The 15,591-nt window shown below is 37.9% G+C and overlaps 1 protein-coding gene across 1 annotated transcript; it reads left to right on the plus strand.

Annotated features, from left to right (window-relative positions):
- Positions 1 to 2,018: 2,018 nt before the first annotated feature.
- On the plus strand, positions 2,019 to 4,787 carry LOC111592989 (innexin inx7). The gene is made up of 3 exons (XM_023305491.2): positions 2,019 to 2,361; positions 3,175 to 3,887; positions 4,404 to 4,787. Exons 1-3 carry the CDS (start codon positions 2,128 to 2,130, stop codon positions 4,780 to 4,782), a joined length of 1,326 nt encoding a protein of 441 aa, XP_023161259.1. The 5' UTR covers positions 2,019 to 2,127; the 3' UTR covers positions 4,783 to 4,787.
- Positions 4,788 to 15,591: the final 10,804 nt, after the last annotated feature.

The raw sequence follows: 15,591 nt of genomic DNA on the forward strand, positions 1-15,591 counted from the left end.
CAACCGACCAATCGTGCGCCCAGACATTTAACTAAAAATATACAAGTTATTAAGAGACTGCTCTGCACTTGCCAAACAGTCGCACCATGCCCTGACCAATCTTCGAAAATGTTAATGTTATCCGAAGTGCCGCAGTAATTTAGATAGCCCTATGAACTGCCTGCAAAATGTTTTATTTACAAGTGTTACAAGTTAAGCCTTAGTACGGGCTACAGGAATACATGTTATGATTGTTGGGAAATCAATTTGACTTACCAAAGATACAAGAGTCTAGCAAAAGATACGCTTACTGTAGCGTAGGGTCCCGCACACAAGATACAGATACATTTGAAAAAGATGCAGATACAATTGCTATCTACACTTTTTGTTACAAGGCAAAGATACGAGCTGTCATAGATAAAGATACAGTTACAAATTCATCATAGAGTTTCAGACATGAGCTAAAGATACAATTAAGATACAAATTTTTAATAGAAGATAGCTAAAGATACATATGCATTGAGCATATGTATCTTCAGCTATAATTTATTGTCTTTTTAACTATCTATCTATACAAGATGATTGGATAGACACATAAATATGTAGATACATATATCAGAGACATATGAGCAAGCTGAGAATAGAGAAGAAAACCTTTGCATCTAATGGATGAAACTTATGGGATGCATAGATATCGGATGCACAGCTCTGTTCACAAAAATAGTAGTGCTGCACTGCGCCAAGCGTAAACCAAATGTAAAGGAACTGAATCCTTTGATAAATATGAACATTAATAAAATATAACCAGTTTTAGCTTAAATTAGAATACATGTAACATAACTGTAAAAAATACCCATTACTTTTGGTCACAATTCATTTGTTGTTGACTATTTCAGAGAGATGCTTTTAATATGGAGTATTCACAAAAATAGTCGCGCTGCAAGTAGTAGAATAACATAAATAGTTAATTTACATAGTATATATAATTTAATTACAGCAGAGATAAATTCATGAATAGATAAGTAACTGTAATAAACTTCTGTTTGAATATTTATACAGTTACAGTCAGAAATATGATTAGATAAAACTATGAAATCATAAATTTTAAATAAAAGCTCATTAGCTGAGGGTGAGCCTCGCCCTCTTTTGCTAGCTCCTCAAAACGTCTTTTAGTCAGTGAATGTGGAGCATGATAAGCAGATACAAATAGAGATAACTGTTTAAAAATAGAGATGAAACAGTTGAGATTCTATATGAATATATTATCAGTGAGATAAGCAATGAATGGAGTCATGAAGAAGCACTAGGCAAGCAGCGCAAAATGGCCAAAAGCTCCGTAGCCATGTAGAGATGGAAAGATGGAAAGAAACTTTACTTTTAGCTAACTCTGATTGCGAGTGCCTTGACTCAATCGGTTTGCCGCATAATAGACTCCGTTGAGTGGGCTCACCTGCCGCAATATTCTTAAATATTTGGGGCCGCTCTAAATGCCAGGCTATTATCGGATAACACAGTCATCATACATACCAGTATATCACGTAAATCGGCTGCTGATAAACCAATTGTCTATCTCAGCCACGGTATCAAAGATTAATGAAAAAAAAAAAAAACATTTGGCCGACAAACTCAAAAAATGAAGAAAGCAAAATAATTCACTAATAAACATGAACTTTTTCATTATAGAACCCTTTGACGAATGCCCAAATACTCATACATATTGTTACATACATGTGCACAAACCCCATTATACTCTGATTTCCTATTTTCAACGGAGAACAAAAAAACTCAAACTCTTCAATTCTTCGAGCTAAACTTATCTTATCGCAAGAGCTTTTGGCGTTTTTCGAGAGGTCTAGCAATCGCTCAGGGCGAAATCCACGCCCCCTACCCTATAGGTTTTATCCAGGAGGCGGGGTTGTTGATAAGCGCTGCTCGCCAGCTCGATCGACGGACTTAGTGTTAGAATTCCATAGGCCTGCAGTGCGCGGTCAACAGCAACGTTACGTGGAGCTGCTCGCGCGGAAAAATACCAAATATAAAAAAAAAAAAACAAAAAATATAATTAATAGAAAATTATTTATATACATTTATATATATACATATATATATATTTTGAGTGCTATATAGGTTTGGCTTTTGGTCGACATTATGTTGGGCACGTTCAGTTCGGTCAAGCAATATCTCAAGTTCGATATAACGCGCGTTGTTATCGATAACATTGTGTTTAAACTCCATTATCGCTGGACCTTCGTCTTGCTGCTGGTGGCAACCCTGTTGATAACGTCACGTCAATACATCGGCGAGCATATACAGTGTATATCCGATAATGTGGTCGCCCCCGTTATAAATACCTTTTGCTTCTTTACGCCCACGTTCACAGTGGTAAATAATGTGTTCAAAGATTTGTTACCTGAAAACTGTATAAAGTTGAGCTAGCAGTGTGTTAACTTAGTGTTATAATCGAGCAAGTCAATCAATCAATCCTTTCTTTACTGCTTTGACTATAACACAATATTTTCGCTCTGCTATCTTGAGGGCCAAATTTTCATCTTGGTCAAACTATATATAAATATACACAAGTCAATCAATCAAGCAAGCAAATGTCTGATTTTGTTTACAATCAATCAATCAGTCAATCAATCATCAGCAAAATGTCTAAAAAAATGTTACCTCAGCTACCTTTAGCTGTTGACATATCTTTTGCTTTTTTTTTTGCCTATTACAGACTGATCAATCAATCAATCATTTATATATTTTCACTCAATCACAATAGCAGCAACTATTTTCATTTAATGTTTTCTTTAACAACTTTATCTGTCAAGTTAAGTCTCTGCTACTTAAACTCACTATAGATCATAGTCAATCAATCAATCAATCAACCAGTTCAATTATTTCAAATTCTATTCTAAAAATTACACTCGAAATCTAAACACAGTTGCCGCTACCTCTTTATACTATGGTTAATCAATCAATATGATCAATCAGTCAATCAAACAGCTTGTTATTTAGCCCCACAACTAAATATATGAATTGTGTTCAAGTATAATTTCTTCATAGATACCTTATCTCTTCACATTTTACCCATGACACACATAGCACAAGCTTACTCTAGACTTTAAGTTGACGTCAATCAATCGAGGCTAAATAAACCTCTTCAGTCAATCAAACTCATCAGTAATCCTTTTCGTTTCACAGGTGCGTCACATGAACAATTCGGCTCTGGACTCTGGCTCCATTTTCCAGCCCGGCATTGGGCCCTACAATCGCAACGAGGACAAGATCAAGCGACATGCCTACTATCAATGGGTGCCCTTCGTGCTGTTCGCGCAGGCCCTTTGCTTTTACGCGCCGCATGCGCTCTGGAAGTACTGGGAGGGCGGACGGATCAAGGCGCTGGTCTACGGCCTGCGCATGGTCGGCTTGACCAAATATCTAAAGAGCGACAGCCTGCGCATTGGCAAGCTGAATATACCCTCGATGACCGAGGTCGAGGATCGTGTGATCAACATACGACGCACGATGATCGATCGCATGCGCTTGAATCAGTCGTGGGGCGCACATCTAGTGGCAACTGAAATACTAAACTTGCTGAATCTGTGCTGTCAGATCTATTGGACCAATCGCTTTCTGGGTCGTCAGTTCCTAACACTAGGCATTAAGGTGCTCAACGAGCGTTGGGTCGACAAAATGGATGCACTCGATGTTGTCTTCCCCAAGGTCACCAAATGTACCTTCTTCAAATACGGTGCAGCCGGCTCACTGCAGGAGCACGATACGCTCTGTGTGATGGCCCTCAACATCATGAATGAGAAGATCTACACTATACTCTGGTTCTGGTTTTCCTTTCTATTGATCGTTACCTTGCTGGGTCTTTTCTGGCGACTCCTAACGCTCTTCTTCTATAAAAAGTATGTCTGACAACTTTGGTCTCTCTCTCTCGCTATATCTCAGTCTTCCCGCTAGGCTATAGGACAGTTTAGATTTCTTAGGCCTAGCTACTGCTCTCTTTCAGTTTCTCTGTGTCAAACTTCATGCTTCCTAGACATTTGAAAGACTTTACACTGCAAGCATGAGTCTTGATGCTCCTTCGATCTTTCCTACAGATCTTTGATCAAACAGAAATTTAGCTACGCCTTTCATCTATCTGAGTGTATTGCCTCAGACATATTCCATAAACTAAAGCTCAGCTAACTCTTATATAAAGTATGGGTCTAAGGGTCTAAATGCTTAAGGGTCTAAGGATCTAAGACCCCAAGAATTCCAGAGTTCAAAGCAAATAAATTCATAGATTTCCAACCTTATCCTTCACTGGCCAGCCATTCGAGTTCCATCTAGATTTATTGTATATATCAATTTAATATAACTGAAAATCCTTTTTCTTTAGATCTTATGCATATCGTTTAAATAATGCCTTGCCTTTCCAGCGTCACCTTCACTCGACTGTCGCTGTATTGGGCCAAGCCTGGCAAGATGGATGAGTCAGATCTGAAAGCGGTTATTGAGAAGTGTAACTTTTCCAACTGGATGTTTCTGTTCTTCTTGCGGACCAACCTATCGGAGTTTCTGTTCCAGAAGGTCATCTACCATTTGGCCAGCGAGTTTCCCAACGATCCCGCCCACGACAACGACATCAACGATAACATGGCACACGAGCGCGAGGCAGCCGGTGGCACCTCCGGCAAATATCCACCACTGGGTGGATTGGATGCTGTAGATGCGCCTCTGTTGCATCATCGGGCGGCAGTCGCAACCGGCGCTCCACCGATTCGGGTGCCACTAGATGGCGCCACACTGCCTGTTTGATGGCCCTACCGTTAATCTTAAGTTATTAACTATGATTATTGTTGCTTACATTTTTTTATTCCTATTTTTTTTTTTAATTTTTTTCAAATGTAAAATATTTTTAAGTTATTGTTCTGCGTCTTGCTGGCCTTGGCTTGCGACTGGTTCCAAGCACAAATTTCAATATTCAAATTCGAAAATGCGAACAGGTTTAGAAATGGGAAAGAGCTCTTCAAACCTGTCCAAGTCGCGCCACCCCAAGCCAACTGCGTGGGCGTGGCAGTTGCTGAAACAGTTAAGCAGCCCACCTTCAAGTTTATTGTCAGCCGTCAAGTCGCTCAGCTATGGCTTGACTTTATCTTGACTTTGCATTTGACACTGGTCGGCGGAGCACTCTTGACTGCGGTCGGGCCTGACCCACTTTCAATTGACACGCAACGCCGCGGGCGTGGCCAAATGTGGCCAGCAGCTGTGGCTTTTCGGAGATCTAGCGTTCGGTCATATCTCATTGGGACAGGGTATTGCATGGCACAGTCACGTTCAAAGCAACAAAGAAACTTCGAAAGCTTTGCCTACAGTTCATTTGCCTTTACTTGGACGTTTATGTGGAACCCAATAAAAAGCAAATCATTTGCTCCAAGCAAATGATTCCATTGAAGCTTAAATGCATTTTGAATACATTCACTTCATAGGATCCTGAGATATCATCAAGTGCGTAACACTGCCTCAAGCCAATCAAAATTGTCTCGAAACCAAATACCCTTGAGCTGAATATATCTTATACACGGCATATATCTTATTATCTAAGCCGTATTCAGCTAGTCCAAGTCTGAATTAATTCAAGTCTGAGGAAACTTTGTTTGCTAGAGCTTCTTAGAGATCAGCAGTGACAGCTTGTAGACTACAGTGAAAACTCGTCTCTAATGTTTCTCTTCAGTTGAAGCAGCAGTTATCACCTACCACAGCTAATACATCAAAGCTGAATAAATATTCTTTATTTTTTAGTAAATCTTTTACCTAATTTACATATCAAACATTTTTTCAAATATAGTTCTACAGCTCCTGACTGATTATCAGATATCATAGCCATCACAGCATGCCCGAAAACACATTCTTAATTTTGTCTTAGCAAATGCTTCAACTGAATCACATATCAAATTTGATTCAATTCAGTCCAACAGAAGCTGAGTTATCAACAGATATGCTCTGAGTTCAACCAGATCGCAGCTTGGCAAATACTACAGTTAAGCTGCAGAGTTGTGCTGACGATGTATTTAATGACATCAGAGCGCACTTATATCGGTAAATAATACGAAGCCCTAGTTTAGCAAGCTGAGAGCGTTGATTTGGTCATTGGAACAGATCCTGAGCTATGTCGTCGAACGCTGTACTTATTTGGTCTACGTTGTCAATTTGTAGTGGCTAAGACGCGGCACGCCATATTCGTTTGCCTGGGTCGGTTAGTTATGACACCTGCTCAACCTGAGCTGCTGCCAATTAGCTGATATTTTATTTCAGATTTTTGCGTTTCTAATGCTTTTTTTTCGCTGTTCTTTTTTCTTTTTTAATTTTTGCTTTTTTATTTATTTATACAATTTTTTAGTATTTGCTTTTTTGCGGTCAATGCCAACGAGTCGACTTGGAAGCCCCGCCTCCTGGTCACCTGCAGCGCGTCGCCTTCTGCGCTGCTGTCAGCCAACATGTGTTTGCTGTCGCCTTAAGTAGTTGAGCTAATAGTAAAATAAAAACTAAATGGAACGAATGCCAAAAGCGCGAATACACTGCCTAGCTAAGCGATCATAGTCTGAGCAATCTTTTTTTCTCAACTATATAAAGCTAAATTTCCAACAAAATTGATTGAAATTCTAAAGAAAAAATTTGTGAGCTTTATATAAAAAATATATAACTCAAAAATCTATTTCTATTTCTATTGTTTCAACCAACTTTTCTTATAAACCCTTAAGCCATCCTTTGACTATGCCTGCCTCTACTATATCATCTAGTTAAGCTAAACCAATGCAGTTCAAAACGATATATATCGCATATGAACTCAACAGCAGCAGCTGGCTCAAGTTTCTTGCAGCTAGCTTCAGTGAGAGCTCAGTTCAGTGGGCACATATGGAGTTCTTAGTGCTCACATCATGACTGCCCCTACTATATCATCTAGTTAAACGAAACCAATGCAGTTCAGCTCGATATATATCGCATATGAACTCAACAGCAGCAGCTGGCTCAAGTTTCTTGGAGCTAGCTTCAGTGAGAGCTCAGTTCAGTGGGCACATATGGAGCTAATGCTATGTAAATGTCATCATAGCCGCACCATGGAAATAGAGTATTTAAATCTTAATGCCAGCCATTTACATAATATCAGACTTTCGAAATGGAATCAATGCAAAAATATATATAAATAAAAAAAAAGAGAACATGCTCAAAGGTTATTTTGTGACTCGATTGCTGTTGGGTCGGGGGCATTGAAGTCAACTGAATATGTCACAAAATGCTATTTAGACACGTCTTGTGCTTTATTCCTTTGTTCTGCTTTGCATATCAAGTGATTCGCTTTTTGATTCTCCAAAAATTCTTGTTTTTCGAATCGAACAAAAATTCCAGTCAAAAGAAACGAAACGAAGAAGAAGCAGCAGCAGCAGATCGTACAATAAATAATTGTGTAGACCTGGGCATTGTTTTCTTTTGGTATTGTTTGGCTTCTCGCTTCGCTTCAGTTCACTCTGCTTCTCGCTCTCTCTCTCCCTCACTCGCTCTGTCTATGTCTGCGTCTCTGTCTCTCGCCTACCCAAACTCTTCTCCCTGCTTCTCAACTGGTGAATGACCGTTAACAATTTCGTGTTCGTCGCCAAAGAACCAGCTTACTGGTATGACAGGTTTCTCTGCTCTTCGAGCTGTCTTTTTGGCCATATCCATATAGAGATAGCCAACCGAGATAACCAAACAAAGCCAGAAATTAAGGCAAGACTCTGAAGAATGATAAGAAGTGTGAAGTCTCTGAAACATATTGGAATTGCTCAACAAGCTGCAAGGATATATTGATTAATATAGACTAAGCTTAGGCTACTCTTTCGAGTGAAGGGTTATCAAATTTCATTCAAATTTAAATACCAAAAAAGTCTAAACAAAAGAGATTCGATTAATTTTTGGTAAGCTAACGTCCTTCTAAATACTTAATGTGTTTGCAAGTTTAGATTTGGAAGTTTCCTCTTAGACTCTAGAGTTGCTAAGAATATGAATTTTGCATTTGGACCGTAATCAAAAATAGGCTAGAGGAAATTCCCCAAGAGTGGATCACTTCGAATTTAGATCCAGCAAAAACTTTCTCTCAAGAGGGATCCGCAGTGGCTGAACTCTTAGCTGGAGGAGGTGAAGACATGCAGTCTATATACAAGTTTTATATAGGTTTTTAGTCGGGTGTTGCCCACACGACTTTATCAAGACTCTCAATAACAGATATCGCTTGAATAAATATAGTTTTGCCACGCGATGTAGCCAAAGAATCTTAGCATTAGCATGAGCTGAGCTTAGCAGAGAGAATATAGATGCAAATTTCAAGGCAACGCAAAACCAATATGCTCTTATGACTTCTTGAACGAGTATAAAGAATCTAAGTCAGATTTAAGTCTTTGTTTAAGGCAGCTCAAAAGTAATGTGAGCTTAAATTGAAACCCAGTCTAGCCCAGGCCTTTTATCGTTTCGCCCTTTGTCGGACTAGATATGCTTTGGTCTCAGGAACTAGACTTTCAACTTAAAATATATATGCACACACGTCAAACACTTGACAAATCGGTTTAAATCTAGATTTTACAGCTCACCTTTTCAAGCATAACTCGAAGATTACACGAGCTGCAGCTATCAGATTTGGTATACAGTTACGCCTTGATTAGACACAGCCGGTAGCATGTTGCTTTTTGTATACCTGCTGGCAGATTTATGAGAGCTATAGGCATAGGTATGTTAACTTTAGAGCAATTGTCATATTCAAGACAATCCTTGGGAACGGGGCAGCCGGCAACAATTTGCCTCAATTATCGAAATTTATGCGACAATTAACACTTTGAACCGTTGCAGCCAAGCGAAACGAGATGCGACTGGTGGTTGAGGGTTGGGGGTGGAGCATGGGAATGGGGCTGGGCACTGGACTATGCTGCTGTTGCTGATGCATGGCGACCTGTGGCTCGTCTCGGAATTCGTTGCCAATAAATTTATGCAATTGGCACGCTTGTTGCATGCCCCACCTCCCTGCCCCCAGCCAATGCCCCCTCCTCCGTCCAGGGTAAGAAGTCTGCCAATTTCTGGGCCCATGCGAAATTTATTTCAATTGCATTTAATTTGTGCGGATTAGCAAATGTTCCATGTTTCTTCACTTTTGTCACCGAAACAGCTCCTTAGCTCGCTCCATATGCATCTAATTTGCATCTCATGCAACATTTATTGCAATTTATTAGCTATTCCAGCCCAAAGCTCGGCCCCAATTTAGCCACGTGAGGCAAATTGAGGAAGCGCCCGTGCCAAAGGCATGTGGGTGGAATCTCTATATCTACATCTATATCTGTATCTGTATCTGTATCTATATCTATATCTATATCTATATCTGTATCTGTATCTGTATCTGTATCTGTATCTGTATCTGGTATAGGAGCTGGATAGGGAGAGGGAGCTAGAGCGAGAGCGAGAGCGAGAGCGAGAGCGAGAGCGAGAGCGAGAGCGAGAGCGAGAGCGAGAGCGAGAGCGAGAGCGAGAGCGAGAGCGAGAGCGAGAGCGAGAGCGAGAGCGAGAGCGAGAGCGAGAGCGAGAGCGAGAGCGAGAGCGAGAGCGAGAGCGAGAGCGAGAGCGAGAGCGAGAGCGAGAGCGAGAGCGAGAGCGAGAGCGAGAGCGAGAGCGAGAGCGAGAGCGAGAGCGAGAGCGAGAGCGAGAGCGAGAGCGAGAGCGAGAGCGAGATGCGAGAGCGAGAGCGAGAGCGAGAGCGAGAGCGAGATCTATATCTATATCTATATCTATATCTATATCTATATCTATATCTATATCTATATCTATATCTATATCTGTATCTGTATCTGTATCTGTATCTGTATCTATATCTATATCTATATCTATATCTATATCTATATCTATATCTATATCTATATCTATATCTATATCTATATCTATATCTATATCTATATCTATATCTATATCTATATCTATATCTATATCTATATCTATATCTATATCTATATCTATATCTATATCTATATCTATATCTATATCTATATCTATATCTATATCTATATCTATATCTATATCTATATCTATATCTATATCTATATCTATATCTATATCTATATCTATATCTATATCTATATCTATATCTATATCTATATCTATATCTATATCTATATCTATATCTATATCTATATCTATATCTATATCTATATCTATATCTATATCTATATCTATATCTATATCTATATCTATATCTATATCTATATCTATATCTATATCTATCTAAGACAAGAAAATTGACTTTAATTTTCTTGTTAATACTATTAGCTAGCAACTTAAACACATTAAATAGAGACTCTTTGTTCCGGTTTCTATGTTTTGGGGTAGTAAGGGAATATTTCCGCGTCGCCTTTGTGTCTTTGTGTCTTTGTTCCGGGTATCAAAATGCGGTTCCTGGCTCCGGAGCAATGACGAAATACCAACCACGAATTGCATACGGCGTAGGTCAGTTCGACTCACAAGTGACGGGAAGAGAGAGAGAGAGAGAGAAAGAGTGAGAATTTGTGAGAATTTCCACTCAAAATCTCAGTACAGTACGCAAAGGACAAAGGAAAGCGCTCTTTACCTGTGCACACCAGCTCTCTCTCTCTCTCTCTTTTATGGCGTCTCTCTCTCTGAAGGATCAAGCGGAATGAGGGTAGCAACCCTCGAAATGACGTCGCAGCAGCCCGAAACGGCGCACAAAGCAAACGACGCAATTCGCACCCGCAACGCGGAAGAAGGGCGAAACGCGTCATCTAAAATATATATAAATATATATATTTACACATATATACATATATTTATATATATATACATGTAACCCACCCGATTTCCAGGAAGCGAGAAATGCATTCGGATATTTTACGTATTTGGGAAACAGCTAAACAACACAAGGAAGCCACAAGGCGAAGCCGCACTTGGAATACCCTAACGAATATCCTTGAGATGTCAGATTGAGTATGGAATAAGATATAAAATAATAAAAAAAAATTTAAAAATTAAAATAATAATAAAAATTAATTAAAACATTAAAATGGGATATAAAAATAAATATTTAAAAATAAAATAAACTAAAAAAATATAAAATAAACAAATAATAAATTTTTGCGAAACTTTGAACTATTCATATTTTTATATATTAATGCATATATAGATATATATATATATAATAGTTGATTCATATAATAGTTGGCTTTTGTGAAATTTTTTTATGTTAAATACTTTAAGCATATTTAACTTTTTTTTATTTTTGTAATACTTTTTCTAGCTCTTGCCGAGAAATCTAATCCAGCAGCCTTAAAATATATAATTGAGACGCAATGCTAGGCGCATGTTGAACCGCAAATATATAATAATATAATAATATAATAATATAATAATATAATAATATAATAATATAATAATATAATAATATAATAATATAATAATATAATAATATAATAATATAATAATATAATAATATATTAATATAATAGAATATTAGAATAATAGAATAATCTATGATAGATCCAAGATTTTGATTTAGGTTTTACTGTGACAACTGTCTTATATAGATACAATATAGAAATAAGTTTGAGCAACTCTGGCTCAAGATTTGAAAGAAAATTGCTCAAACTTATTATATATATATTTATATATATATATATTCACATAAAGTCCAGTAGAGCTCTCGTTACTGTTGTGTTACGTATTAGATGCAGAAAACGAAATACCCTAGCCAGCAGTGCATAGATAGTCTGACGAGCAGGCTAGGGGTATTGCGAAGTAGGAATTCGGGGGTTGTTTACACTCTTCATGATGCATGTGTGTGTGAGTGTGTGTGCGTGTGTAACATGTGGCACGTTCTAATGTGGTTTTTACTGCCCGGAAATTTCAATGTGTCGCGTCCTTAGAGATTTTTACATAGCTCTGTTTTTGCTCTCGGTCTCGGTCTCGGTCTCGGTCTCGGTCTGGATCTATTTCCGTTTTTATGGCTTCGCCTTTGTCTGCGCTTCTATTTTCATCGGGTGTTGCGCTTTGCCGTGCGCTTCGCATTGCATTGCTGCCAGTTGGCAGTGACCTTGAACAGCTGCTGCTTCCCTGCAGCATACCCGACGTAGTTCGCGTCTCGCTTCCTCTGCTTCTTTCTTCTAACTTCTCGAACATGCGACTCATCACATCGGGGCGTATCAGGCAATGCTATTGACCTCTCGCCTTTCGAAATGGCGCCGAAATAGACAGCTGCTCGCTTGACGCAACACTGAATACCCTGTAATTTCTAATTTCTAAAACTACAAAATTCAAAGGAATTTGTTTTATGTTAAGCCGATTTTACAGGGTATTACTTAACTCTTTCTATTAGAAAATAAATCAAAATTCATAATCAATCCCCCTCACCTGGCATAGTTTAAGATTACAGGGTATTCAACTAATATTTATCCACGTTTTATTTATTTATTTTGTCACCTTAACATAGTTGCTGGCTTACCTGTCAACAATGGCGTATCATATCAATTTACAGGGTATTTTGCAAATGTTTACATTGTATAAATAAAGCCTAGATTCGTTATCATCGTATTGAAATCATTGGAATTGTAGTGATTGCTACACATCTGTCTTTCATAACATAGTATTATCATAATAATACAAATTACAGGGTATACAAAGTTACAAGTTGACATTGGTATACGTTTGTGTTGCAGGCATGCTTATAAAACTTTTCTTTTTAAATGATTTTGCCTTAAGTTTGTATTTAAGTGTATGTTTATGAATTACAGGGTATGTGTGGCCGTTTCTGTTATAATAAATTCCAGTAAGTCTCTCGTTACTTTAGCTTGAGCTGAAGTATCTTATATTAAACATTTCATATATAGCTATGACCTCTTTTTTACACTTAAGCCTAAAATTACAGGGTATATGTATGTAGCCCAGCATACTGATAGCTAACTGTAATTTAATTAACAGTATCTGAATCCTTTTTCCCTGTGGATGCGCTCCACTAACTGCAGTAGACCTCGGAGAACAAAAAATTGCAGGGTATATATACACCAGATATACCCTAGAATTTTGCCAACTGCTTTGGCAAGAAATTTGCAAACATATTTCATAATAACTTTTCTGCTGCTTATCTTCTTTAGCTCCGTTTCCAGTCAACTCGGCGGGTGCGCCATCGATTACAGGGTATAGCCCAGATTATGTTACACAACAATTACGTGCCCTCGTTACGCGCCCGACTATCAGCCTATAACCTCTCGAGCAGGAAATCGAATGCCAAAACACATTTGTGGCCGACGTCAATTTGAGATTAGGACGCTTTTTCTCGATTCGAACTCGAATTCGAAGTCGCAACTGGGGCACGGAAATTGGATGCCGATTGGGTGGCACTCAACGAAGCAGCTACTTGGCTAGCTGTAAGCGATCCGCATTGTGGAAACCAACTGTTCAGTTAATATGCAACACGCGATTTTTATAGGGTAGCAAAAGCTGCTATGCGAAATTAACAAATATCAATGAACCGCCCACGCTGCATGCACAAATGAAACCAGGTCGATTACCCATGCATTAGCAACTCTCTATAAATATATATATATATATATATATATATATATATATATATATATATATATATATATATATATATATATATATATATATATATATTGGGGTAGATGAAAAGATTTCAGTGTTGACAAAAGATCTTCGAAAATCTAAAATTTCTTAAGGCTCTGCTCAGGATATATCATCTAAAAAACTAGAAAGCTCTAGTCGAAATGGCTCGACGAGGCGATGCCCTGAACCCTGTTTCCTGATACGAGCTCTGCTTACTCTAGTCTTGTCTCTAGTCTCTAGTATTTGAATCGATATCGATTTTTATTGATCATAGAGAATTAAGATGAGTTATCGAAAAAATATACAAGCTTGCACTGCATTTGGTATACACTAGTATAAATTACAAACTTCAAATCTCTAGCTTCTACAGTTTACGGGAATTCCCAGTCTCAGGGTATACAAAACTTTATAAATAAAACTTTATAGATAATAATATATATATATATATATATATATATATATATATATATATATATAGATAATAATATATAATATATAATATAGATAATAATACCGATCCATACATAAAGCTTAACTTTTAATCAGATAAGGTTTATACTAGTTTGATTTAGTAGCAGTTGATAATACCAATGACATTTGATGATATTATGTGATGTCAATAAGCTTATTTCTTATATAAACAGATATTTTTAGAACTACTGCAGATTATATTTTGGATCCCAATCTAAATATTAAAACTAGCTATGACAGAAAACGAGCATCGAACTGTTTTATAGATACTATAATATGAACTGTATATCTTGAGATAAGTACTGCTATATAAATACCTTCTATGGCCTCTTGAACTAAAAATTCCATAAAAGATAATACTAATTGCACCTGCTCTAAATTCTAAAATAGTTCCAACTATAGTGAAGCAAACTGAATGATTTCTACTACTACTAACTCAGGCTGCAACTATATCATGTTTCAGGCATATAGCTCTAGTAAAAACTCAGTTCAGATAGGTCTATGGTGGGCTTAGCTTTGAGCTATTCTAAGAATATACAATATATATAAACTTCAAAAGTTCAATGCTCACTTTCACAGCGAAACGAGTATATATATATAGATATATGTATATATATCTATATAGTTTTGTGTGATGAGGCAATGTCAGAGAAGTCAATTGAAATGGAAAAAAGTCTGCAGAGCCAGGCATCCCAATTGCTGTAGGGCACACGTAGATTAGACGAAGAGACGCGACTGATAAGAGGCGGGCTCGATTAGAGACTAGTTCTATATGTAGCCAGAGAGAGACATATATATACATGTGTGTGTGTGTGTGTGTGTGTGTGTGTGTGTGTGGAGAGTGTTATGTGATCTATGTCGTACTATTTTGGGTGGTTGGACTTGTCCGCCCATGCCCAGGCGTTGAGACAAATTAGCGCCTCAATGACAATGATAGCCCCTCAAGGTGCTTTCAATTTAGGCAATTACGCAACTGTAAATGGAATTGGAATTGGAATGGAAAGTGGAACTCGGAATGGGAATTAGAATTGGAACGTGGGCGGCAAATACCTAGGCCCAGATCTATAGAAGACTGGGCTTCGCAATCAAGAAACGACCTCAAATTGAGCCGCATTAAATGATGCTCGCTTAATGAAATGTCAATATAAATTTTATTTTCATTTTTAATCTTTCGATTCGATTGGGTTTTATTTTTTTATTGCCAACCGCACAGGTTGCGATCCGTTTGATTGAGGGTCGCTCGTCGTCAGACAACCTCAAGGCAAATTGGCTGGCAACGACGACAACTTTCAAACTAGTACAAAAGTTCTAGCCAGCAACTCGACTGTAAGATACCCCTTAGCCAGCTCTTATGCTCAAAATGAAAGTAGCTTTGAACCAATTCGAGGTCACTTGGAGGTAAATAAGCTAATACTATATGCTACTCGATATTTTTCGATTACAGGGTATTACAAGTCGCATTGCAGCTTTCACTCTATAAAAATATATCACATATACTCTGACGACCTGTTGCTA

Source organism: Drosophila hydei, unplaced genomic scaffold, assembly GCF_003285905.1.
Source record: "Drosophila hydei strain 15085-1641.00,03,60 unplaced genomic scaffold, DhydRS2 tig00000090-arrow-arrow-pilon, whole genome shotgun sequence".
NCBI classification, from domain to species: Eukaryota; Metazoa; Arthropoda; class Insecta; order Diptera; family Drosophilidae; genus Drosophila; species Drosophila hydei.